Genomic DNA, 25,043 nt, shown 5'->3' with positions numbered 1-25,043 from the left:
AGGATCCCTTGTGCTGCCCTTTTATAGCCACACCCATACCCACCTCTAAAATTTATATTCTTAAAGTAAAAACTGAAGCTAAGATGTTTGTGTCCTAAGTTCCCATACTTTATCTTTCCTTTTCTGAGAAACTTTTAGACCCTTAGAAGGAACAGTGCTTTTGTTCCTTATTTCCTTCTCTGATGTCCAATTGCTATCATGGTTTATAACAAAACCCATAAAAAATGTATATGGAGTAATTTTTCAGTTGATAAAGACCCCTTATATTAGAACTCCACAGAACTCATTGTGTTAAAAATATTCCTGGATAGGTTTATATCATAATAATGTTCTTAGAACTGAAATAGCAATCAGCTAAATAAATAATAAAAACAGAAAAAAGCAAAGTAATTCTTTCACAGTGTCAGAATTTAAAATTAATGCTATTTTAAACTCTTTGAAGACAAGAAACAGGCATTATTTAGCAATAAACTTCATGATAAAGAGATCTTTGAAGACTCAATTTGACTCAACTATAAAGGCAGAGTGAAGCACTAGTGAGATAATTCTCCACATGCCATCTTTTAAAATGTGTTAAAGTTTTGTTTTCTTGGGATTCCCTAGTGGCACGGTGGTTAAGAATCCGCCTGCCAATGCAGGGGACACAAGTTCGAGCCCTGGTCCAGGAAGATCTCACATGCCGCGGAGCAACTAAGCCTGTGCGCCACCACTACTGAGCCTGCGCTCTAGAGCAAGCGAGCTACAACTACTGAGCCCACGTGCTACAACTACTGAAGCCCACGTGCCTAGAGCCCGTGCTCCGGAACAAGAGAAGCCACTGCAATGAGAAGCTCATGCACCGCAACGAAGAGTAGGCCCTGCTCGCTGCAACTAGAGAAAGCAACAAAGACCCAACACAGCCAAAAATAAATAAATAAAATAAATAAATTTATATATAAAGTTTCATTTTCTCTAAAATCAGACATTACCACATTTACAGAACTTTTAAAAAAAGTAAGTCACCTGGAGATTTTGCAAGTGATGCATGAAATACTGAAAAATTGATCAACGCATACGATGCAAGGAAGAAGTTAGAGATAATTGGAGCAATGACATTCAATTCAGCTGCAAAAGAAACATGAAGCATATTTAACTGACATATTAGACCTTTTTTTAACTCTTTAAAACTATGAATTATTTCAAACCTTTAGATAACAGCATAATGAATACTCCTACATCCACAAACCAGATTTAATGAATTTTGCCATATATACTTTAATTTTCAGAAATCATACCTTATGTACACAGTAGAAGCCCCCTTTATACCTCAACTCATCAAAGTTGGAATATTCTTTCCAGTGACATTATTTCGTTTTACTACACACATATATGGTCCATAAGCATTGTGTAGCACTGTTCTGGGTGTTTTAAAAGTTACGTAAATTATATCATACTATATTATCATTCTGCAATTTGTTATTTTCACATATATTATATTTGAGATTCATCCATATTAATACATGAAAACCAAGTTTATTCACTTTTTTACTACGGAATATTATTCTGCAGCTTCACTCTTCTGTTGATAGGTACTCAGGTTGCTTCCATTTATCACTATTATAATTAATGACACTAAGAATATTCTTATATATGTGAGTTTCTATAGGGTAAAAACCCCTAAAAAGAACTGTTGGATCATAGGAAACTTAACCAAATACATTCTTAAATATCACATGAGAGTTAGTTTCCGGTAGTATAATCAGACTTTTAATAAAAGTCCAAGGTCTTCTTTAGCAGTGAAAGACCCATTAGCTTCCTTACGATCAGAGGCAACAGTACCAAAAAGTAGGTCGGCGGACGTTCTACCTTCATGAAAGACACTGGAATCCTTTTCCTTATGCTATTATCATATTTGTTTTAGGGACAAGAACCTAAGAGTTCCCTCTAGCCCTAATGGAGAATTAGTGATGGTAAGAATTTTAGCAAATATTTAACAAGTGCTATTATTTGCATTATTTTCTAAACATTCCTTTGATCAAAAAGAAACTAACTTAGTATTGCAGGCAAAGTAACATTTTGTTTATAATTCAGTGTTGACAGCTGATACTATAAATGCACCGAAATCTACATTAGCGTACATTTATAGACTAACCAATTAAGATGAATCCAAGTGCAATTAAGAATGTTAAGATGTAGCCACGAAGAGGTTCATTATTTTTCCCATAACCTTTAGCAAACATCTGGAAAGCTGGGTAGATGTTGTCCTTACATAAGGCCTAATGAAGAAATGTAAACATTAAAATGAAATATATCGAAATAAGACATACAGATCTCCTTACAGTTACAATAGGTTAATCAGGAATGGAACCCAAGTTTCTAATTCTTGGTCCTCTTTCTTTCCCCTCACGCTGCTTCACCTACAAACTGTAAAGGAGATTCAATCATTTCTAGCATCAGAAAGACAGGAGGTTTAGAATACACTGAAGTTTTTATACATTTTATTCCACCCCAGGCTTAAATTCTTATATGAATAAAGAGTCAAAGGAGCAGGCATACACATAGAAGAAATGTGGAACCTTGAGAAGTATGACAGACGTGTGACCTATTTGAAGAAAACCAAGTCCAAATCCTAGACTCAAAACAAATGAAAATCCTAATTATAAAACATAATCACCTTTCTTAAAACAATACTGAAAATAATTTTAGTAAATATTCTACACCTCTACTGTACTAACTAGCTACAACAAAAAATTAAGAACAAACAAAAAGAACAAAGGAAATTAAGAACAAAGCTGCAGAATCAATATCTCATTTGTTTTAGTAATAAAAAGTATTTTCTACCCAGTATCAGCCATTTATTTAATGCTCATTAAAGGGAGACAATGTCTATCATTTATTATTATATCCTGAGTACCTAACATAATGTATAGCACGTATTAGACATTCAAATATTCATAAAATAAAACATTAATGTTGGCATTATGCTAATAGGAATAAGATACTTTAATTCTTTTGATTTATGGTCTTGGACTATACTTTTTATCCTTGTTAAGACATTATGAAAATTTATGCTAACAGTATGTCCATAAAGCAAAAATTCATCACCACTTCCAGAAAGACAACTCAAAAATTACACCCTGAGAGTAGATATAGGCCAAGTGTTTATATATACACATCCACATTCATATGCATAAAATTAAATATGCCACTCTTGATATATGTGTTTGTATATATGTCATATAAATATCAATACATGGGCTTGATAGAAGTAAACAAATAATTTAAAAATATTAAAAATCCCATATTGAAATGTATTACCTTAACTGCCCCTTTAATAAAATTTGTAACGTGAAAATACTTACCTGAAATATTTTGGGCGCACTCACAAGGGATGCTAATGCAGAAGAAAGAGTGGCTGAAAAGATACCTGCAGAAATTAGTGGTGCAAAGCCTGACACCATGCTCATTACCTTAAAAAAGTGACAAAAATGGTAAAATAAGTCTTACATAAAATTCAAAAAAGAACACAACACTTCATCTTTCTTATTCCTATGAAGAACACTAATAGTAATTCTGGGAGAAATCTGATAAAAATAACAGTAGTAAACAGTAATAATGGTTACGTGCGTTACAAACTTCTGAAACTGATTTACCACCAGCCCTAAATGTAAAAAAACTTTTTATTTTGTAAAATGTCAAAGGCACACACAATGGCAGAGAGAAGAGCACACTGAACTACAAAGTATCCATCGCTCAGTTTCAACAGGGCCAATCTTTTCATTATTGCGAATTAAACCCCAGATATCATTTCATGCATAAATGTTTGTGTGTACCTCTAATGCGTAAAAACCTTTAAAAACTGTAACTACAAAGTCACTGTCACAGCTTAAAAACTGGGTAATTCCTTAACAGCATCAAATACCCAATCACATTCAAAATCCCCAAATTATTCCTCTTTTCTTGCTTTTTAAAAGTTTGTTCAAATCAGGATCCACAAAAGGATTACATTTACATTTGGTTGATACGTCTCTTAAGTCTTTTTCAATCTACAGGCTCACCCTTTCCTTTACATTTTATGATTTTTATGTCATTTCTCCTAGAGAAACCCCACGCTCTGGATTTTGCCGATAATCTCCACTGCCTTGTTTAACTTGTTCCTCTTACCTCTATTTCTAGTCAACTGGTAGGTAGGTAGATCTAGACAAGTTGATCAGACTGAGGTACAAGTTTTCTGGCAAGAGTATTCCAAGGTGGTTTGATATACTTCTGTCAGGAAGGTTGTTTCCTTTTTTTAATGTTAAGATAGTAGATTGGTATTGTGGTTATGTTTTTTGTTTGTCTTTAAAGAGTACTTATTTATTAAAGCTAAAAGTAGAAATATCCAGCTGAAAGGATCTAACTCCAGGATTTGCCTCTAAATAATCTAGGAAGTGGGGAATCATAAATAAAACAAAATTAGCCATGCGCTGATAACTGATGAACTTGGAAAATGTGTATGTTAGGTACATTATATTGCTTTCTCTATCTTTGTACATGTTCAAACATTTCCCTATGATGAAGTTTAAAAAAAAATGGATCACTAACTTAGACGATGAGAAGGCAATCAAATAAATCCAAACAGAGGAGCACTACACAAAATAAATTGCCTGGACTCTTCAAAATGTCAACATCCTGAAAGGTTAAAACAGGCAGGCTGGGAACTCCTCTAGATTAAAGAATTTAAAAATAACTAAAGGCCATGTGTGACACCAGATTGAATCCTGGATCTGAGAAAAATTGATCTGGGACATTACTGGAAGAAGTGAGGAAGTATGAATATGGAATATATATTTAGAGAACAGTATTTCATCAACACTGAATTACTTGGGTGGGAAAATTTACCGTGCTTGTACAGAATGTTTTAAATACTTCAATCTGATTGTCATGTTGTGATGTCTATAATTTATTCTCATATGTTTGAGGAGAAAAATACTATACATATATATATAAAGATAAGGAAAATGGGGCAAAATATAAACTACTAGTAAATACGAATGAAGGGCAGGTACACAGGTTTTCACTGCACTGTTCCTTGTGAACCTTTGAAATCTGTCAAAATATTAAATTGATTTGGAAGAGTTGTTTAATGGATTCAGGTACTGTCAACTTGATCTATGCATTATAAATTTTACCAGTAGTGAATGATGATCACCACCTAGATTCATTACTTCATTAGTGGAGATTTACCTTTCATTTATATTGACCAAGAACATGCCAACTGAGACCAAGGAGATAAGGAAATCAGGTTTTAGGCTGTTTATTATACACTTGCCTATAATTTAATATTAAGCCTGATGTAAAACTAGCTCTGGGCACAATCCCTGGCCATAATACCTAAGTCTGGTTTCATGTATACATAAACCACCTTGTTTCACTTAAATGTCTCTCCCTGCATCTTTCAGAAGATTTAGGTTTAAACCTGAAGAACATATTTAAGAGTTTTAAGAAACATTAGCATTGACTTCTCTGAGAATCTCCGGGAGAAAAAACTCATTGAAAAGATGATTTTCTATTCAGCCTTTTAATTTAGTAGTTACATACACATGATACATTTTTCATAATCACTATTTTTACACAGTTATTATTTAATGCTAGATTATCTAGCATTGCCAAATCTGTCCTTAGGGAAGGATATTATAAAGGATAGATAAGGTGGACCAAGATAAAAATAAGCAGACTTGACTTCTGTTATATATACTTATCAGATAATACAAAATTCCATGTCTGTCTGTAATGCCTTCAAAGTTAAGTAAGTACAAAGGCAGGAGGTAAATGAAGAAAAAAGGGGAGAAAAAAGAATATGATACATTGATAGATTAAGCCAAAACTGACACCAGCAACATTACATATAACCGCAACATTTCACCTTTCATGTTTTGAGGAAAAGATTCATTTTCTTTTCTTCCATCACCTCTGAATTAAGATAAATAATGCTCCATGCTTAGCATCTAGAAACTATGCTTCTATGATTTGCCAAGTTTCCTGTTTTCTAGTTATACATTTATCTAATAACCTTTGTGTTTCCCACCATTTTATGGTAAAATATGAGTAGCAAGTAAATGAAAAGGCATTCAAATAATAGTAACATCAGTGTTGTCCAAAATATATAGTGGAAACAAAGATGAAAAACAAAAGATGGTCTGGTCTTTAATAAGGGGGGGATAAAAGACAAAAGTCTAATAAAAGGTAAAAAAAAAAGTGGCAAGTAAAACAAATGGTGAGATTTTGTGTGGGGAATGTGTGTGTGTTGACGATTTAGGGTTCAAAAAAATCTTCATGGAATTGGGTTTGAAGAGCAGACAGATTTGGACATATAAAAAGAAAAAGCCAGTGCATTCCAAGCAGAGTGAAGCACCAAATAAAGCAAAAGAGTAGGGTAAGCGTGTGCATGTATACATATACAAACACGTAATGACTGGAGTTCAGTCTGGATAGAAGCAGTGGGACTTAAGTTTGGGTATGAAAGGCTTTGACAGAGCAAAGAAGCTCACATTTTGTTTATTAAGCAGTGGGGAGTCAAAGGTTTCAGAGGACATTAAAATGTAGAAATAAGAAACATAAAACTAAAGAAAATTAAACATTTAAGAAAAATAAAGTGACCCTATTATATATATGCATATATTTATCAACTATATGCAAAACAGCATTATATAGCGTGCCTTTGTATAGATTTCGTGATGGAGTCTCCACTTACATGCTCCTCAGTTATGTTCTATTCACCATTCTTCATTCTCCAAGTGACAAGCAATTGATAATTTTACAGGATTTTCTTTCCATTCTGTATCGCTTTACAAAGTATTTTTTTTTAATTTACTTAAATTGGAAAAGCAGCTTTACATACACCAAACTCTCACACTTTGCTTGAATGAGTCCATACTTAGACTTGATAAAGACAACACACTTTTGTATTTCAAGGCAACAACACAGAAATCTGATTGGCATTTTCAGTCACTGGGCAGAGACCAACATCTGTGCCTCTCATACACAGTATCAATGTCCGAATTGGCCTGAATAATTAGCTGGACATGAATACTTTCTTTCATTCCTACGATTTTGCCTAGTCTTATGACTAGAAAAAACAAACTCCTATTACATAATTTAGTTCAATATTTTTAACCACTGAAAGTGCAGTAAATTGCTTGAAACTATACAAAAGAAAATACAAATTATGGCATTAAAAATTTAAGTTATAAAATTTTAATGTAAAATACATAGATTCTACATAAAATATCTATATAATGTTCTGCAATACATTAAATCCTCAACTATTCTGTTTATTATGTTTACACATTATTGGAGAAACACTAGGAAGCAAAATTTTTATTTTCCACTTTGAATTAGCAGTACCATCTATTCTATGAATTTACCACAGAATATCTTGTTTTAATCTCCTGAATTTATACCTTTGTGTTCTTTTATTTCTAGCATCCTGAGGCTTATCAAGTAACTCTCAAAATATCCTCCAAATTTTAGTGATTCCTTTTCCTCTTCTATCTAAAACCCATAAATTTTACAAAAATTTCATTTCGCTTTCAGTACCTTATAGAGGTAATAATAAAACTAATATTCTCCAAATACTTGAGCAGTAATACTAATCTTTACACAGTTCATATGTTTAATAGTTCACAAACTTTCAAGCATCCATTAATAATTTTATTCTGTTGTTCAAGAGTGGTTTAACACAGCATCACTATAAGATAGCCAGATCTAATTAAATAAGACTACTGATACTAATCAATACTTTTTTAAAAGGGCATTCATATATAAAGCAATTATGGAGAAACCTCAAATTAGAAAACTGAACTCATTTCAATTAGTATGGATTTAAACTGCTCAAAATAAAAATGAAATACTTAGATGTAAGTCTAACAAAATATGTACAGGATTGATATTCTGAAAACTACATAATACTTATGAAAGAAGTTAAAGAAGATCTAAATAAATGGAGAAACGTAAGTGTTCATGGGTTGGAACACTCAACATAGTAAATTTATCAATCCTCCCCAAATTCATGTACAAGTTTAATACAGTTCCTATCAAAATTCCAACAAGACTTTTTTGTAGATAAACATAGATTATTCTAAAATTTATTTGGAAAAGCAAAGGAACTAAAATAGCTAAAACAATTTTGAAAAAGAATAAAATAGGAGGAATCAAGCTACCTGATTTCAAGACTTACAACCAACTATAGTAATCAAGAAAGTATGGCATTGGTGGAGGGATAGACACAAAGATCAATGGAACACAACAGAGAATCCAAAAATAGACCCAGCACATATGACCATGTGTGAGATGCTTTCTTGCTTTCTGAAACAGTATACTGTATATTATACCCTATGATAAAAGTGTTGCCCTCTGGGGCCCTTTTGCCCCTGAACAGGCTCAGATTTCATTCTTTCATATTCTTCTGTTTGCCCAATTAGTTGCGTACAGTCTTTATTGATATCTGGGTATAAAGTAACAACAATCCTCCCTTCTAAGTTTTTGCTATACTCTGAATGGTCAGAGTTGATAGCAGTCTGACCTCTAGATGAACACAGAATGTCTGTATAATATAAATTTGATGCTCACCTGGAAGTTGTTCATTAGGCCATAGGAACAAGGATTGCTTTCGCAAGATGAAAAGTCAAAGTTTAATTTGCAGGCTGCAGAAGTACAGTTTGTTAGCTCTGTTACAATAGTGTCATTAACGTTCCCCGTAGCATCCCGAACAACACAAGAACCTGAAGCACAAGTGACAATGAGGACAAAAAAAATCAAACTAATGCTTACATTCATTTCAAAATTATATACACCCATAAAGAAATTACAGTGCTGACTGTATATACTTGCTTATTATAGCATACATTGTATTTATAATTAAGAAAGGTTTACCTGGAACAGAATTTGGAAAGCATCATGGTCCCCAGTATTAAGAATTATTTGGAATAACATATGATGTACAACTAACAGTAATGACCATTCCTTAGAGTTCATATATTGTTACTTTTGAAGCACTTTAACATTGCTTTCTCATCATATATGGGGTAAAAATCACAGGCATTACAACAAAAACTAAACAATAAAACAAAAATTAAGTTTTGAAAGGAAGAGTTTTTTAATGACTAGACAGTCTGTATACAGTTCTTCATTCTTAAATTTCTTCTTCGAAGTTTCAGAGCAGTGTTTGCAAAACCATCTCCTTAAAGGTACTCCTGAAACCACTGGAGGTTGAGGGCAGAACAGAGAGAGCCCTATCTAACCCTAAAGCAGCTATGCCTTTATATTTCATATTTTGATGTTCTCCATCAGAATTGTCTGGGGAAAAAAGGTTCCACTGCTTGAGCTAGTTACACAATTACTAGTGTAGAGGTGATCTTTACTGACTCCACTACTGAATAACAGGGAGAAAGGGCTACTCCTGTTGCCCTAGTGTAGACAGAATGAAATGACTACGAGGGCAAGCATTACTGGAGCGTCAGATAAAAACAGAAATGTTTTCCTGCAATAACAAATTATTTCCCATGAAACATAATCAGTTATATCATTTTTTAAACTAAAAGTAAATTTTCCATAGCTAGCTTATGTATAATGTATATAAACAGCGGTCCCCAATTTTTTTGGCACCAGGGACTGGGTTTGTGTAAGATAATTTTTCCATGGATGGGGTGGGGATGGTTAGGGGTGGGGTGGGGTGGTGGTGGATGGTTCAGGCAGTAACGCGGGCAATGGGGAGCGGCAGATGAAGCTTCGCTCATTCACATGCCGCTCCCCTCCTGCTGTGCGGCCTGGTTCCTAATGGGCCACGGACCAGTACCGGTCTGCAACCCGGGGGTTGGGGACCCCTGTATACAAGCATGCTAGAAACTTTTAGGGGAATACAAAAATATTTTGCTAATAAGCTTATAAACCTAATTCATTTTCTTTTTTCAAAATGAATTTCAGGTATTTATGTATGCATTGCAACGATAAATGTAATCGAGTTACTTTTTCAAATGTTAACATAGCCCACCATGATAATATTATTAGCATTTCTAACTCTTGTTTAGTAAAATTTCAAAATTACATTTATGCAAATTAGCAGCTCAGTTTGTAAAAACAGTTCCATCATTACTTCCCAACACATGATTGAATATATGGCAAAAATAAAAATTTTCTTACTCAAATATATGGAAAATTTATATTCTGTAGTTGATGAATTTGGAGTTTGTGACTCTTCTGATTAGTACTAGACTAAGATTTATTCTTGTAGTATGCTTAAAAATTTTAACTGTAAAACCTGAATTTTAGAATTTAGATATTAAAGACAATGCTTACATTTTAAGAACATATGTTTTCTGGGTAAACGATGTACTTTCATGAATGTGTACTAAATTCAAGACAAGACAGTATCTACAGTCAATGTATGCAAATTATATGTAAACTCAGTAGTTATTAAATTTTTTTCTGTACTATGTTTCAGTTAAGAACCTCCTATTATAAATAGCCTTTTAAAATTATTTATTTATTTGCTTATAAATAAATAAACACGAAAACCCTCTTTGCCATGAAAACAATTTTTTTAAGGAAGTGCCATTATCATATGGTTGGTAACAAAATCTCTGACCTTTTACTTCCTCATCTATAAAAGATTTAGAGACTGGCTGACCACTTAAGTCCTTTCTTCAAGTTCTAAAATGTTATGATTCCATGAATGTATTAAAGTGGCTTAAAACCATTTTCATTAATTTAATAACACTTTTCATTCAATGTAGTATCTCCTGTGCATTGAAATTAGGTTTTATGGTAAAAAATGCCAGGTATTTCTTAATAGCCTTGAAACAATCTTCATACAAGATTACGTAAAAATATAAAATAACAGTCATAAACAAAAATATTCCAAAATTTGTAAAGCTCAGAAAGTAAAATGCATTTACTTCTACATACGAATTACATTTTCTGTAAATATATCTCAGTGAAATTTAAGAATCTGCAGATAAGATTTTACATAACTTTCTAACTTACTAATTAATAGAAATCCTAGAGGAAAAACCTTAGAGCATTTGGTGACTTAGATAATGTCTACAGAATCACCACTAGTTTACTTAAGTATTTTTGAAAATACAAAACTTCGCATCTTTTTATTGAAATATTTCTTAATTTAAAAGTTAGAAATATAATGTCATGAAAATGAATGTTTATAGTATGTACATCATTAAATTTCTGAAACACATAACAAATGTAAGGTTATTTACCTACAGATACTGCAATTCCTATGTAAACCACCGTAGTAATTAAAATGGCTAAGAGTGTTCCTTTGGGTATGGCTGACTGAGGATCCTAGAAGACAAGAACATTTTTTAAGTCTACCTTTAAAAATAAATATATGTATATCACTTTTTGTATAAAATCGATACAGCACTTTATAATACTTACTGCAAGATCACCTGAGATATTTGCTCCAGCCAGAATACCAGTTGCGGCAGGAAAAAAGATGGCAAACACAGAAAAAAAGGTCTCTTCCTCTCGAAAATCTGGCCCAAAGTTCTCATTAAATATTTCAGCTGTAGAAAACAAAATATTTTTGGCAATTAATGGATAGCAGATTAGACCATGATAATTTAGGTTAAGAATAAGTGTTTATCTAAGACCCCTGACTTTTCTTCAGTTCAAGTAACTGGTAAATTCTTGAATATTTCCTAATTCAAGTATGTATTGGTGTTTCTCTTTTCTTATATGAGGGAAACGGTTTACATTCAAAATGATTTGACCTGGTTCATGCCCCACTATTTTTTATACCTTACTAATTATGTTTCAAGCACCTCTAACTTGATTGTTATTATCTCTCCAAGAGGTCAAAGAAGCAAGAAAGCAGGCAGAAGAACAAAAGGGACATAAAACTAACCTGGAACCACTTTTTTCCTTACATCCAGCTTATATTCTATCTATCTGTACAGCTTTCTCTATTTCCTAGTGGTGACTTGTTTGACTTTTGAGGCTATTCATCAGGCATCCAGATAATTTGTAGCTAAGACAAACCAGGTAAAGGTCCTTTCCATTTCAACAATAATGAAAGCTTCAACTAGTCCTGCTGTTTCCATCTATTCTGATAGGCCCTGACACTGAAACAACCAATTAACGGTCATCCATCCATCCATCCATCCATCCAATATTTGCGTATACACCATGTGCCAGGTCCTGTACTGGAGCCATCCAGTATCTCAAAATACTGAGAGATCCAACAGCAACAAGCTACCTTCATGGAACTTAAGAGTATCAATGAGGAGCTACAAAATAAGTTAAGAAAAAGGTCACTGCAAATAGCAGTAAATGTACTGATGGAAACAGGGTGTTGTGATAAATAATGAAAGAGAGACAATCTAATTCAATGTGGTTACAGAAGGCTAAAGAGATACAACTAAGGAGCTAACACTTAAGCTGAGACTTTATTGAGCAGGAATCAGCCATGTGATGTTCCAGGAGAAAGAGTACACCAGGAATAACCAACAACATGTAGAAAGGCCCTGAGGCAGGAAAAGTTTAGCTCTTTTGAAGAACTAAAAGAATGCAGAGCTCTCACAGAACTAAAAGAATGCAAAGCCCTCACAATAAGGGGGAGATGAAATGAGATGGAAGGGATCAGCAGGGGTGAGATTATGCAAAATTTTAATTTTATAGGAGTTTAGATTTTGTCCTACGCCAAGGTGGGCGTAGAACCACACAACTGACATGATGCTTATGTGGATGCTGCATGGACAATGGACTGAAAGCATCAGCATCTGAAGCAGGGAGACCAATTAAGAGGTACTGCAGTGGTTCAATCTAGTGATGGGAGAATAATGTACTGATTAGAGAAGGATTAGTAAGTAAGAGGGCAAGTGGAAAACACTGAGATCCTGGTTTCTTTCACTTACTAGGATGAAGAGGTCTGAGAATGGTTAGGTAGGAGGGACATCAAATAAACAATTGAATGTATACCTATATCTGGAGTTTAAAGGAGAGATGCAGGAATAGAAACATGTGAATCTCTTGAGAGCATTTTGAGCCATGAGAAAAGATATTGCCAAAGGAAAGAATACAGTTAGAAGACACAGGACAACACTCTGTGCAACTCTGACATTTAGAGGATGGAAAGAAGAGAAGGGGTAACAGGAGTAATAGATATAGTGACCAGTGAATTAGGTAGAAAAGAACTCACTAGAACACAGTGTCTGACATCAAATAAAACAAGAAAAGTATTTCAAGGAGAATGGGACAACTAAATATAATGTTGCTGAGAGTCAGAAGACTAAAAAACTGCACGCTGTATCTAGCAACATGTTATCATGACCATGACAGATAGAAGCCAGTTAATAGGGGTTGAGAATGAATGAAATAAGACCATATGGTGAAAGTAACATGGGGAATAAGTTACACACAGTCTCAAAGTATCTCTCCACAAACTACTTATTAATTACAAAGAAGAAAGTGGCAACCTAACAATAGATAAAACTCTCAGGTAGCACTTTCACCAAGTCATGAAATTTAACACCATCACTGATGGGGAAAACTGACATCATGTGAGTCTCCTGATGTGAGGCTCTGAAGACACACTCTTCATGTAGTGTTCTTGGCAAAAGTGAACAAGTGAATCTGTGGAAATCAAACAAAACCAACTGGAGGGACTTTCTAAAAAAACAAATGGCCTGTACTCTTGAAGAATGTCAATGTAGGGAAAGAAAAATAAAAGGCTGTGGGGTGGAGTCAAGATGGCAGACCAAGAGGATGCATAAATCATGTATCCGCACAACTAGGGAACCTACCAGGCACCAGTGGGGGACCATGGACACCTAAGGGGATGGGAGGAAGCCCCAGTGACCGGCTTGCGGGATCTTGGTTCCCAGGCCGGAGGTCAGGCCCGAGCTCCTGTGGTGGGAGCTCTGAGTCCAAACCACTGGACTAACAGAGAACCTATGATCCCAGGCAATATTAATTAGAGCGAGGCCTCCCAGAGGTCCTAATCTCAGCACCAAGACCCAGCTCTATCCAACTGCCTGCAAACTCCAGTGCTGGATGCCTCAGGCCAAACAACCAGTAAGGCAGGAATACAACTCCAACCATCAAAAAAAAAAAAAAAAAAGAAACGACAAAAAAATATGTTACAGATGAAGGAGCAAGGTAAAAACCTACAAGACCAAATAAATGAAGATGAAATAGGCAACCTACCTGAAAAAAGAATTCAGAGTAATGATAGTAAAGATGACCCAAAATCTCAGAAACAGAATGGAGAAAATACAAGAAACATTTAACAAGGATCTAGAAGAACTAAAGAGCAAACAAACAGTGATGAACAACACAATAACTGAAATTAAAAATACTCTAGAAGGAATCAATAGAATAACTGAGGCAGAAGAACAGATAAGTGAGCTAGAAGATAAAATGGTGGAAATAACTGCCAGGGAGCAGAAAAAAGAAAAAAGAAAGAAAAGAATTGAGGACAGTCTCAGAGGCCGCTGGGAAAACATTAAACACAGCAACATTCAAATTATAGGGGTCCCAGAAAAAGAAGAGAAAAAGAAAGGGTCTGAGAAAATATTTGAAGAGATTATAGTCGAAAACTTCCCTAACATGGGAAAGGAAATAGTCAATCAAGTCCAGGAAGCACAGAGAGCCCCATACAGGATAAACCCAACGAGAAACATGCCAAGACACATATTAATTAAACTATCAAAAATTAACTACAAAGAAAATATATTAAAAGCAGCAAGGGAAAAGCAACAAATAACATACAAGGGAATCCACATAAGGTTAACTGCTGATCTTTCAGCAGAAACTCTGCAAGCCAGAAAGGAGTGGCAGGACATATTTAAAGTGATGAAAGGGAAAAACCTACAAACAAGAATACTCTACCCAGCAAGGATCTCATTCAGATGTGATGGAGAAATTAAAACCTTTACAGACAAGCAAAAGTTAACAGAATTCAGCACCACCAAACCAGATTTACAACAAATGCTAAAGGAACTTTTCTAGGCAGGAAACACAAGAGAAGGAAAAGACCTACAAAAACAAAACCAAAACAATTAAGAAATGGTAATAGGAACCTACATATCAATAATTACCTTAAATGTAAAAGGATTCCATGTTCCAACCAAAAGACACAGACTAGCTGAATGGATACAAAAACAAGACCTGTATATATGCTGTCTACAAGAGACCCACTTCAGACCTGGGGACACATACAGACTGAAAGTGAGGGGATAGAAAAAGATATTCCATGCACATGGAAATCAAAAGAAAGCTGGAGTAGCAATTCTCATATCAGACAAAATAGACTTTAAAATAAAGCCTATTACAAGAGACAAAGAAGGACACTACATAATGATCAAGGGATCAATTCAAGAAGATATAAAAATTGTAAATATTTATGCACCCAACATAGAAGCACCTCAATACATAAGGCAAATACCAACAGCCATAAAAGGGGAAATAGACAGTAACACAATCATACTAGGGGACTTTAACACCCCACTTTCACCAGTGGACTGCTCATCCAAAATGAAAATAAATAAGCAAACACAAGTTTTAAATGACACATTAAAAAAGATGGACTTAATTGATATTTATAGGACATTCCATCCAAAAACAACGGAATACACTTTCTTGTCAAGAGCTCATGAAACATTCTCCAGGATAGACCATATCTTGGGTCACAAATCAAGCCTTGGTAAATTTAAGAAAACTGAAATCATATCAAGTATCTTTTCTGACCACAATGCTATAAGACTAGATATCAACTGCAGGAAAAAAACTGTTAAAAATACAAACACATGGAGGCTAAACAATACAATACCAAGAGATTACTGAAGAAATCAAAGAGGAAATCAAAAAACTACCTAGAAACAAATGACATTGAAAACATGACAATGCAAAACGTATGGGATGCAGCAAAAGCAGTTCTAAGAGGGAAGTTTATAGCAATACAATCCTACCTCAAGAAACAAGAAACATCTCAAATAAACAACCTAACCTCACACTTAAAGCAGTTAGAAAAAGAAGAACAAAAAAACCCCAAAGGTAGCAGAAGGAAAGAGATCATAAAGATCAGATCAGAAATAAATGAAAGATAAATGAAGGAAACAATAGCAAAGATCAATAAAACTAAAAGCCGGTTCTTTGAGAAGATAAACAAAATTGATAAACCATTAGCCAGACTTATCAGGAAAAAAAGGGAGAAGACTCAAATCAACAGAATTAGAAATGATAAAGGAAAAGTAACAAATGACACTGCAGAAATACAAAGGATCATGAGAGATTACTACAAGCAACTATATGCCAATAAAATGGACAACCTGAAAGAAATGGATAAATTCTTAAAAATGCACAACCTTCCGAGACTGAACCTGGAAGAAATAGAAAATATGAACAGATGAATCACAAGCACTGAAATTGAGACTGTGATTAAAAATCTTCCAACAAACAAAAGCCCAGGACCAGATGGCTTCACAGGCGAATTCTATCAAACGTTTAGAGAAGAGTTAACACCTATCCTTCTCAAACTCTTCCAAAATACAGCAGAGGGAGGAACACTCCCAAACTCATTCTACAAGGCCACCATCACCCTGATACCAAAACCAGACAAAGATGTCGCAAAGAAAAAGATCTACAGGCCAATATCACTGATGAACATAGATGCAAAAATCCTCAACAAAATACTAGCAAACAGAATCCAACAGCACATTAAAAGGATCATACAACATGATCAAGTGCGGTTTCTCCCAGGAATGCAAGGATTCTTCAATATATGCAAATCAATCAATGTGTTATACCATATTAACAAATTGAAGGATAAGAACCATATGATCATCTAAATAGATGCAGAAAAAGCTTTTGACAAATTCAACACCTATTTATGATAAAAACTCTCCAAAAAGTAAGCACAGAGGGAACTTATCTCAACATAATAAAGGCTACACATGACAAACCCACAGCCAACATCGTTCTCAATGGTGAAAAACTGAAACCATTTCCTCTAAGATCAGGAACAAGACAAGGTTGCCCACTCTCACCACTATTATTCAACATAGATTTGGAAATTTTAGCCACAGCAATCAGAGACAAAAAAGAAATAAATGGAATCCAAATTGGAAAAGAAGAAGTAAAACTGTCACTGTTTACAGATGACATGATAATATACCTAGAGAATAGTAAACATGCTACCAGAAAACCACTAGAGCTAATCAATGAATGTGGTACAGTAGCAGGATACAAAATTAATGTACAGAAATCTCTTGCATTCCTATACACTAATGATGAAGAATCTGAAAGAGAAATTAAGGAAACACTCCCAGCTACTGTTGCAACCAAAAGAATAAAATACCTAGGAATAAATCTACCTAGGGAGAAAAAAAACCTGTATGCAGAAAACTGTAAGACACTGATGAAAGAAATTAAAGATGATACAAACAGATGGAGAGGTATACCATGTTCTTGGATTGGAAGAATCAACATTGTGAAAATGACTATACTACCCAAAGCAATCTACAGATTCAATGCAATCCCTATCAAACTAACAATGGCATTTTTCACAGTACTAGAACAAAAATTTTCACAATTTGTACAGAAACACAGAAGACCCTGAACAGCCAAAGCAGTCTTGAGAAAGAAAAACGGAGCTGGAGGAATCAGACTCCCTGACTTCAGAATATACTACTAAACTACAGTAATCAAGACAGTATGGTACTGGCATAAAAAGAGAAATATAGATCAATGGAACAGGATAGAAAGCCCAGAGATAAACCCACGCACATATGTTCACCTTATTTTTGAAAAAGGAGGCAAGAATATTCAATGGAGAAAAGACAGCCTCTTCAATAAGTGGTGCTGGGAAAACTGGACGGCTATATGTAAAAAAATGAAATTAGAACACTCCCTAACACCATACATAAAAATAAACTCAAAATGGATTAAAGGGGCTTCCCTGGTGGCGCAGTGGTCGAGAATCTGCCTGCTAATGCAGGGGACACGGGTTCAAGCCCTGGTCTGGGAAGATCCCACATGCCATGGAGCAGCTGGGCCCGTGAGCCACAACTACTGAGCCTGTGCGTCTGGAGCCTGTGCTCCGCAACAAAAGAGGCCGCGATAGTGAGAGGCCCGCGCACCATGATGAAGGGTGGCCCCCGCTTGCCGCAACTAGAGAAAGCCCTCGCACAGAAACAAAGACCCAACACAGCCAAAACTAAATAAATTAATTAATTAATTAAAAAAAAAATGGATTAAAGACCTAAATGTAATAAGGCCAGACACTATAAAACTCCTGGAGGAAAACATAGGCAGAACACTCTATGACATAAATCACAAGATCCGTTTTGACCTATCTCCTAGAGAAATGGAAATAAAAACAAAAATAAACAAATGGGACCTAATGAAACTTAAAAGCTTTTGCACAGCAAAGGAAACCATAAACAAACCGAAAAGACAACCCTCAGAATGGGAGAAAATATTTGCAAACGAAGCAACTGACAAAGGATTAATCTCCAAAATTTACAAGCAGCTCATGTGGCTCCATATCAAAAAAACAAACAACCCAATCCAAAAATGGGCAGAAAACCTAAATAGACATTTCTCCAAAGAAGATATACAGATTACCAACAAACACATGAAAGGATACTCAACATCACTAATCATTAGAGAAATGCAGATCAAAACTACCATGAGGTATCACCTCACACCAGTCAGAACGGCCATCATGAAAAAATCTACAAACATTAAATGCTGGAGAGGGTGTGGAGAAAAGGGAACCCTCTTGCACTGTTGGTGGGAATATAAATTGATACAGCCACTATGCAGAAGAGTATGGAAGTTCCTTAAAAAACTAAAAATAGAACTACCATATGACCCAGCAATCCCACTACTGGGCATATACCCTGAGAAAACCATAATTCAAAGAGAGTCATGTACCACAATGTTCATTGCAGCACTATTTACAATAGCCAGGACATGGAAGCAACCTAAGTGTCCATTGATAGATGAATGGATAAAGAAGATGTGGCACATATATACAATGGAATATTATTCAGCCATAAAAAGAAATGAAATTGAGTTATTTGTAGTGAGGTGGATGGACCTAGAGTCTATCACACAGAGTGAAGTAAGTCAGAAAGAGAAAAACAAATACCGTATGCTAACACATATATATGGAATCTAAAAAAAAAAAAAAAAGTTTCTGATTAACCTAGGGGCAGGACAGGAATAAAGATGCAGACATAGAGAATGGACTTGAGGACACGGGGAGGGGGATGGGTAAGCTGGGACGAAGTGAGAGAGTAGCATGGACATATACACACTACCAAATGTAAAATAGATAGCTAGTGTGAAGCAGCTGCATAGCACAGAGAGATCAGCTTGGTGCTTTGTGACCACCTAGAAGGGTGGAATTAGGAGGTGGGGAGGGAGGCGCAAGAGGGAGGGGATATCGGGATATATGTATGCATATAGCTGATTCACTTTGTTATACAGCAGAAACTAACACAACATTGTAAAGCAATTATACTCCAATAAAGCTGTTAAAAAAATAAATAAAAAATAAAAGGCTAAGGCACTGTTTCAGATTAAAGGCGATTGAAGATTATGTGAAGAACTAGTTTTAAAAAAAGGAGATTGAAGAGACATGAAAAGTGAATGCAATACAGGATCATGGACTGGATCCTGGAACAGGAAAAAAAAAGTCTCCACATAACCTTTATAGAAACAGTTGACTTCCCTGGTGGTGCAGTGGTTAAGACTCTGTGCTTCCAATGCAGGGGGCCCGGTTTCGATCCCTGGTCAGGGAGGTAGATCCCACATGCATGCCGCAACTAAGAGTTCACATGCCACAACTAAGGAGCCTGCCTGCTGCAACTAAGACCCGGCACAACCAAATAAAAAAAAGGAAAGAAAGAAAGAAAGAAAGAGCTGGAAAAATTTGTACATGAAAAATATGTTACATATAACATTATGCCAAAGTTAAACTTCCTGAACTGTCCTTTTCCTTAGTAGATACATACTTTAAGTATTTATAGGTAAGAAGTCATGATTTCTGCAACTTCTCTCAAAAGGTTTAGCAATCATAGTGATAATAATTAGATATATGAGTGATAAAACAAATGTGGCAAAAAGGAACATAAAAGTGTGATTTTTTTTTTTGTGAATGTAGGTAAAGGGTGCAAGGAATTCATTTATTTTTTTATAAATTTATTTATTTTTATTTATTTGTTTTTTGGCTGCGTTGGGTCTTCGTTGCTGCACGTGGGCTCTCTCTAGTTGTGGCAAGAGGGACTACTCTTTATTGCAGTGTGCGGGCTTCTCATTGTGGTGGCTTCTCTTTGTTGTGGAGCACAGGCTCTAGGCACACGGGCTTCAGTAGTTGTGGTTCGCAGGCTCTAGAGCGCAGGCTCAGTAGTTGTGGCGCACGGGTTTAGTTGCTTCTCGGCATGTGGGATCTTCCTGGACCAGGGATCGAACCCTTGTGCCCCGCGTTGGCAGGCAGACTCTTAACCACTGCACCACCAGGGAAGCCTCCAAGGAATTTATTGTATTAATTTTTCAAGTTGTCTGTAAGTTTGAATTTTTTTTGAAATAACAAGCAATAAATGGGAGGTAAGGATTTGGGAAATTTGTCTGTGAAACGGGCCTGTAAAGTAAGGTGGTAACTGGAGGAGAATAAAAGACCAGAGATAGTATTTTCAAGGATGGGAATTACTAGAGCAAGTATGTAAGCTTATACAGAGCTGACAGTTTTGATGCAGGGAAGCAAGTAAATTACCAAAGGATAAATGCTTTTGAGAAAGTAAAGGAAATGGGATCTAGATCACAGCAGAGGCACCGGTCTCTGGCAAAAGGGAGATATTTCTCATATCAAAAAGGAAAAAGGAGAAGATGAATATCCCTATTAGGTAGTCGTTTGAACTGACAAGTTTATTAACATAACCTGTTCACTGCAGACACTACCTTAATAATAGGAAGGCCAAGCAGTATCAACTGCTAAAAAGGAAAAGTCATATTCCAAAGTATATTTAAACTTATTTACCTCAGATTGAGATAAGCCCAGATGTGCTATTTGAATACAATATAAATTATTACTATACTAGATAAGGATGGATCTGAAAAAAAGGAAATGAAAAATATGGCCTAGCAGATATTTACAGATATTTTTAAATCAATTAAAGCCATAAACAGAAAATACATATTAGGAATATTTTTAGAAGTAACCATCTACTATAATTTTAGAAATAAAGGTTGCAAAAAGAAATGTTCAAAAATCTATAATGTAAAAACAATTTAAGTAAAAAAAAATTCATAATTAGAAGAAATGTCACAAATACAATTTATGAGAGAACGAAATACAGAAAATTATCTAACTAATAATACTAACCTTCACTTCTGGCATGCCTAAAAGACACCTCTTCCCCTAATTCAGGAAATCATGATTAGACATTTAGTGCCTGGTTTCAGAAGTAGGCATAAGCGCTAGTAACCAGAACAGACATCACACTATCAACCCAGGATGAGTAAGTACAAATTATTGCAGGCAGGTGTTCTTGCTTAAGGTTAAGAACCTGGAAACAACTCTTATGTGAAAACTGCCCAGCCAAGTCAGTGTCAGACATAGGCCAAACCAGTGCTACTCATATATGTTCCAAGGACAGTGTGGTGTTACTAGTCGGCAATTAGATTAAGGAGCTTACACCAGAAGGTAAATCAACTAGGTCTCTAGGATCCAAAATTTAGTCAACTAATTTTTTTCCAGTAAGACTTTCTGAAGGAAGAAGTGCATTGATTTATTGTACATTCTGCATCTTTTCACAAATCTGTATGCGTAGCTCTGGGCTAAACAACTCAGGAGGACTGAAGCTAGTCTTTTCCTTCTAGGGCTTCAAAACAAGGAGTTTTTGTCAATTTAAGACAGACACACCTATTACCCTAAGTGATAAGCACCTCTGATGCTACTGCAACTATTCTTTCTGGCTTCCATTCTACCTTGCAGAGATAGGTTCAGAACGGCTGCTCAATGGAGGGAGTGGGGAGAAGAGGAGATGCAGAAAGACACTTTAGGAAACAATAACTGACAAGTAAATTTCACCTGTAGTGAAAATTAGATGCAGAATGAAAGAGGTTATGGAAGCTAAAAACTGGAAAATTCTCACACAATTAAGAATGTAAACTGTAGAAAAACTTATGTTGCAATTGTACCAAGAAACTAATATTTCTAGTTGCTTTCACAGTCTTAGGCACTTTTAGATTGTTGTGTTTAAATACAACTAAAAGAATGAAAAAGTGATGTTAGAACAAAACTTACAATTTCAGTAACAAATTCTCCAAATGAGAAGAGAACAAAAGCACTTTTCCTCAGTAGCACTGATTTCTCTACATTCTATCACCTTTTGTTGCTAGTAATCAGAAATGAAAGATGTAAATAAAAGTGATTTTTTTTACTCCAATTACACAACAAACATAGAGGAACCAAACTAAACTGGACTGTCAATTACTGTTAGTCACTACACCAAACTCAATTACATTACAAACTATGTAAAATGTACTAAATTTATTTAACACTGGAATGCTATAATATGCACCTTTAAAAAAACATTCTATCTTTCTTACTTACACTTATAACCAAAGAAACCTTTGGGTTTCTTGCTCTCCAATGGGATAAATGTTCCTATGACGAAATCAGCAATAGCAAGTAGTAGAATCACCAAAAGAACAATCTGAGCCTGAAATTTTAAACGTTAAAAATCAAAATCAAATATATCATATCTATACATTAATTCAGTTCCACTAGAATATAACTTCCATGAGGGAAAGCTTCTGTCTTGTTTCCCTGGTGCCTCACACAATGCCAAGCACAAAGCAGGCGCTTAATAAATTTTTGTTAAATGAACAATCTTTAAAGAACTATCCAAAATGAATAGCAAAAGTAGGATCAGGCCATATATTTCTGAAATGAATTAAAGATGTGCATGTTCTGCTAACAAATAACACAAAGTTTAAAAATATAGAAAAAAAATCACAGTACTTATATTACCTTTACTAAATCCCTCTGACATACCCTATAATTTTTTTTCCCCACATACTCTGATTACCTCTTAAAATGACTGTTATCTCCAAATCCTCCCTATGTCGCCAAATAGAAAATGACCTTATACGTGAACTTCTTTGAAAATGGCCACTCAGGAACCTTCAAAATCTGAAAATATTACTACACCTTAGAATATTCCTAAAACACAAGGTCTAAAAGTTTGTACATTCAACATTTACAGCTGTTCCAATGATATCACTACTTACTTTTGCCTCCCACTCCATTCCAGCTACTGAGATACCTAAAAGGATCACCACTGTAATGGCTCCAATAATTCGGATATCATTGATTTCATCTATCATAAGTATGGAATGTTCCTACAAAAAGAAAATAATAGGATGAGCAGTATTAGTTACTTCAGATAAATTCTTCAATTATTTTTTGAAAGTTTTAGAACTATCACAGTGCCTCATATGTAGAAGTTGAATAAATGCCTACTTAAGGAATGAATAGAGAGACCTAGGGAAAAGGAATGAATTACTGTTTACTATTAAGGTATCATTCAAGCAACTGAAGACATCAAAAATATGATCAAATTATTAACACTGCTGTATTTTATACAGACTCAAATATAAGAAAGAATTGCTAACAAGCAAGGAAAAAAATCATAATATGTCTAAGTAGTACTAATAGGATTTTTTAAAGTTACAAAGCTGAAATATATTTTGCATTCATTGTGGTTAGTGAGCTCATTCTTTTAATGGTCTCTTATGTTGCATAAGGAAAAGAGATGAACACACTATCATGCAGCTGTGCAAATCACACCACTCCATTCTAAGAGCAAAATTATTTGTGGCTAAATATCAATGACATCAAAAACATATACTAAATTAAACAATGAATGAATATGAATTCTTAATGATTACATTGCTTTCTTACTTCCTTTGCTCTGTCTCTTTGGCCTACACAGCTAAGGTCAATGCCAATGCAAGAGTCAGTCCTTTCAGATGTCACACTCCTAACATACCACGTACTACAGTAGATGAACAGTTACAACCTAACATGAACAACTACAGGTGTCACTCAAGGTTCCTCTCATTTAATAATATTGAATCCTATTTCACTTGTATTGCTTTAACTACACACATACTAATTACTCTTTTCAAACAAGTTCTCTTCTCAACTCCAGAGCAATATTATCAACCACTTTCTGGCCAGCTCTACTTAGATATACTACTTAGATATACCAAATTAGACATCCAAAACGAAAATGTTCTGCATTCTCTCTCACAGTAAATGGCATTACCATCCATCTAAATCTTCCTTTCTCTTTCTCTAATTTCTCACATCTCATTCATCAAGTCCACTTACTCAACTTTTTAAAAATCTCTCAAATACACCCACATCTCTCCAGCCTCACTGTCACTGGTTTAAATATTAGCCGCCATCTCCTCTCTCAGGACAGCTACAACAACCTTTTAAATGGTCTCCATCTCCCCAGTTGTGATCCCTCAAATACATTCTCTATACTGTGGTCAGATATTTCTTTAGGCCCCAAGTCTGATTATCATGGATCCCCAACTCCAGTCAAGATAAGATCCAAATTTAACAGCAAATAAAACCCTTCCTGTCATGATCCTTTTTTCTCCCTCTCATCTTACATCTCTTGCCACTTAGTGCTCCAGCCATACTGAAATATTCCGTTTTTCTTTTTTAACATACCATACTCTACTCCTTCTAGGTCTGTTTCCTTTTCTTCCCTATTCCCCTCATACCATACTTTACCCCCTCCTATCTGCCTGCTAATGGCTAGACTCCCTTCCTTGGAAAATCCTGCCTTGACACTCCTCTGACACCCCACTCCTGGATGGTATACTAAGTCATCCCCCTCGTGTTCCCACGGCCCCCTACAGTTAGCCATTTCTGACACTCTATAATAAATTTTTTTGTCTATCTCCCATAACTAAATGTCTTGAAAGGCGAGTTTCATGTTCCTTGCTGCTTTCCTAGCATCTTATATGGTAAGTGGCAC

General features: G+C 35.1%; 1 protein-coding gene across 1 annotated transcript in view; it reads right to left on the bottom strand.

Annotated features, from left to right (window-relative positions):
* Nucleotides 1-25,043, bottom strand: part of SLC12A2 (solute carrier family 12 member 2) — a 109,965-nt gene that overhangs the window by 40,391 nt on the left and 44,531 nt on the right. The window contains exons 6-13 of the mRNA XM_059916998.1: nucleotides 23,278-23,388; nucleotides 22,598-22,706; nucleotides 11,413-11,540; nucleotides 11,232-11,316; nucleotides 8,590-8,741; nucleotides 3,342-3,449; nucleotides 2,132-2,255; nucleotides 1,003-1,104 (exon numbers count right to left, since the gene is read on the bottom strand). Coding sequence (XP_059772981.1) covers nucleotides 1,003-1,104; nucleotides 2,132-2,255; nucleotides 3,342-3,449; nucleotides 8,590-8,741; nucleotides 11,232-11,316; nucleotides 11,413-11,540; nucleotides 22,598-22,706; nucleotides 23,278-23,388 — 919 coding nt within the window. The remainder of the gene's footprint in view (nucleotides 1-1,002; nucleotides 1,105-2,131; nucleotides 2,256-3,341; nucleotides 3,450-8,589; nucleotides 8,742-11,231; nucleotides 11,317-11,412; nucleotides 11,541-22,597; nucleotides 22,707-23,277; nucleotides 23,389-25,043) is intronic.

This window comes from Balaenoptera ricei, chromosome 3, assembly GCF_028023285.1.
Source record: "Balaenoptera ricei isolate mBalRic1 chromosome 3, mBalRic1.hap2, whole genome shotgun sequence".
In the NCBI taxonomy this organism is placed as follows: domain Eukaryota; kingdom Metazoa; phylum Chordata; class Mammalia; order Artiodactyla; family Balaenopteridae; genus Balaenoptera; species Balaenoptera ricei.
Note: the sequence above shows the minus strand (reverse complement) of the source record. Positions and strands in the feature narration are given on the sequence as shown.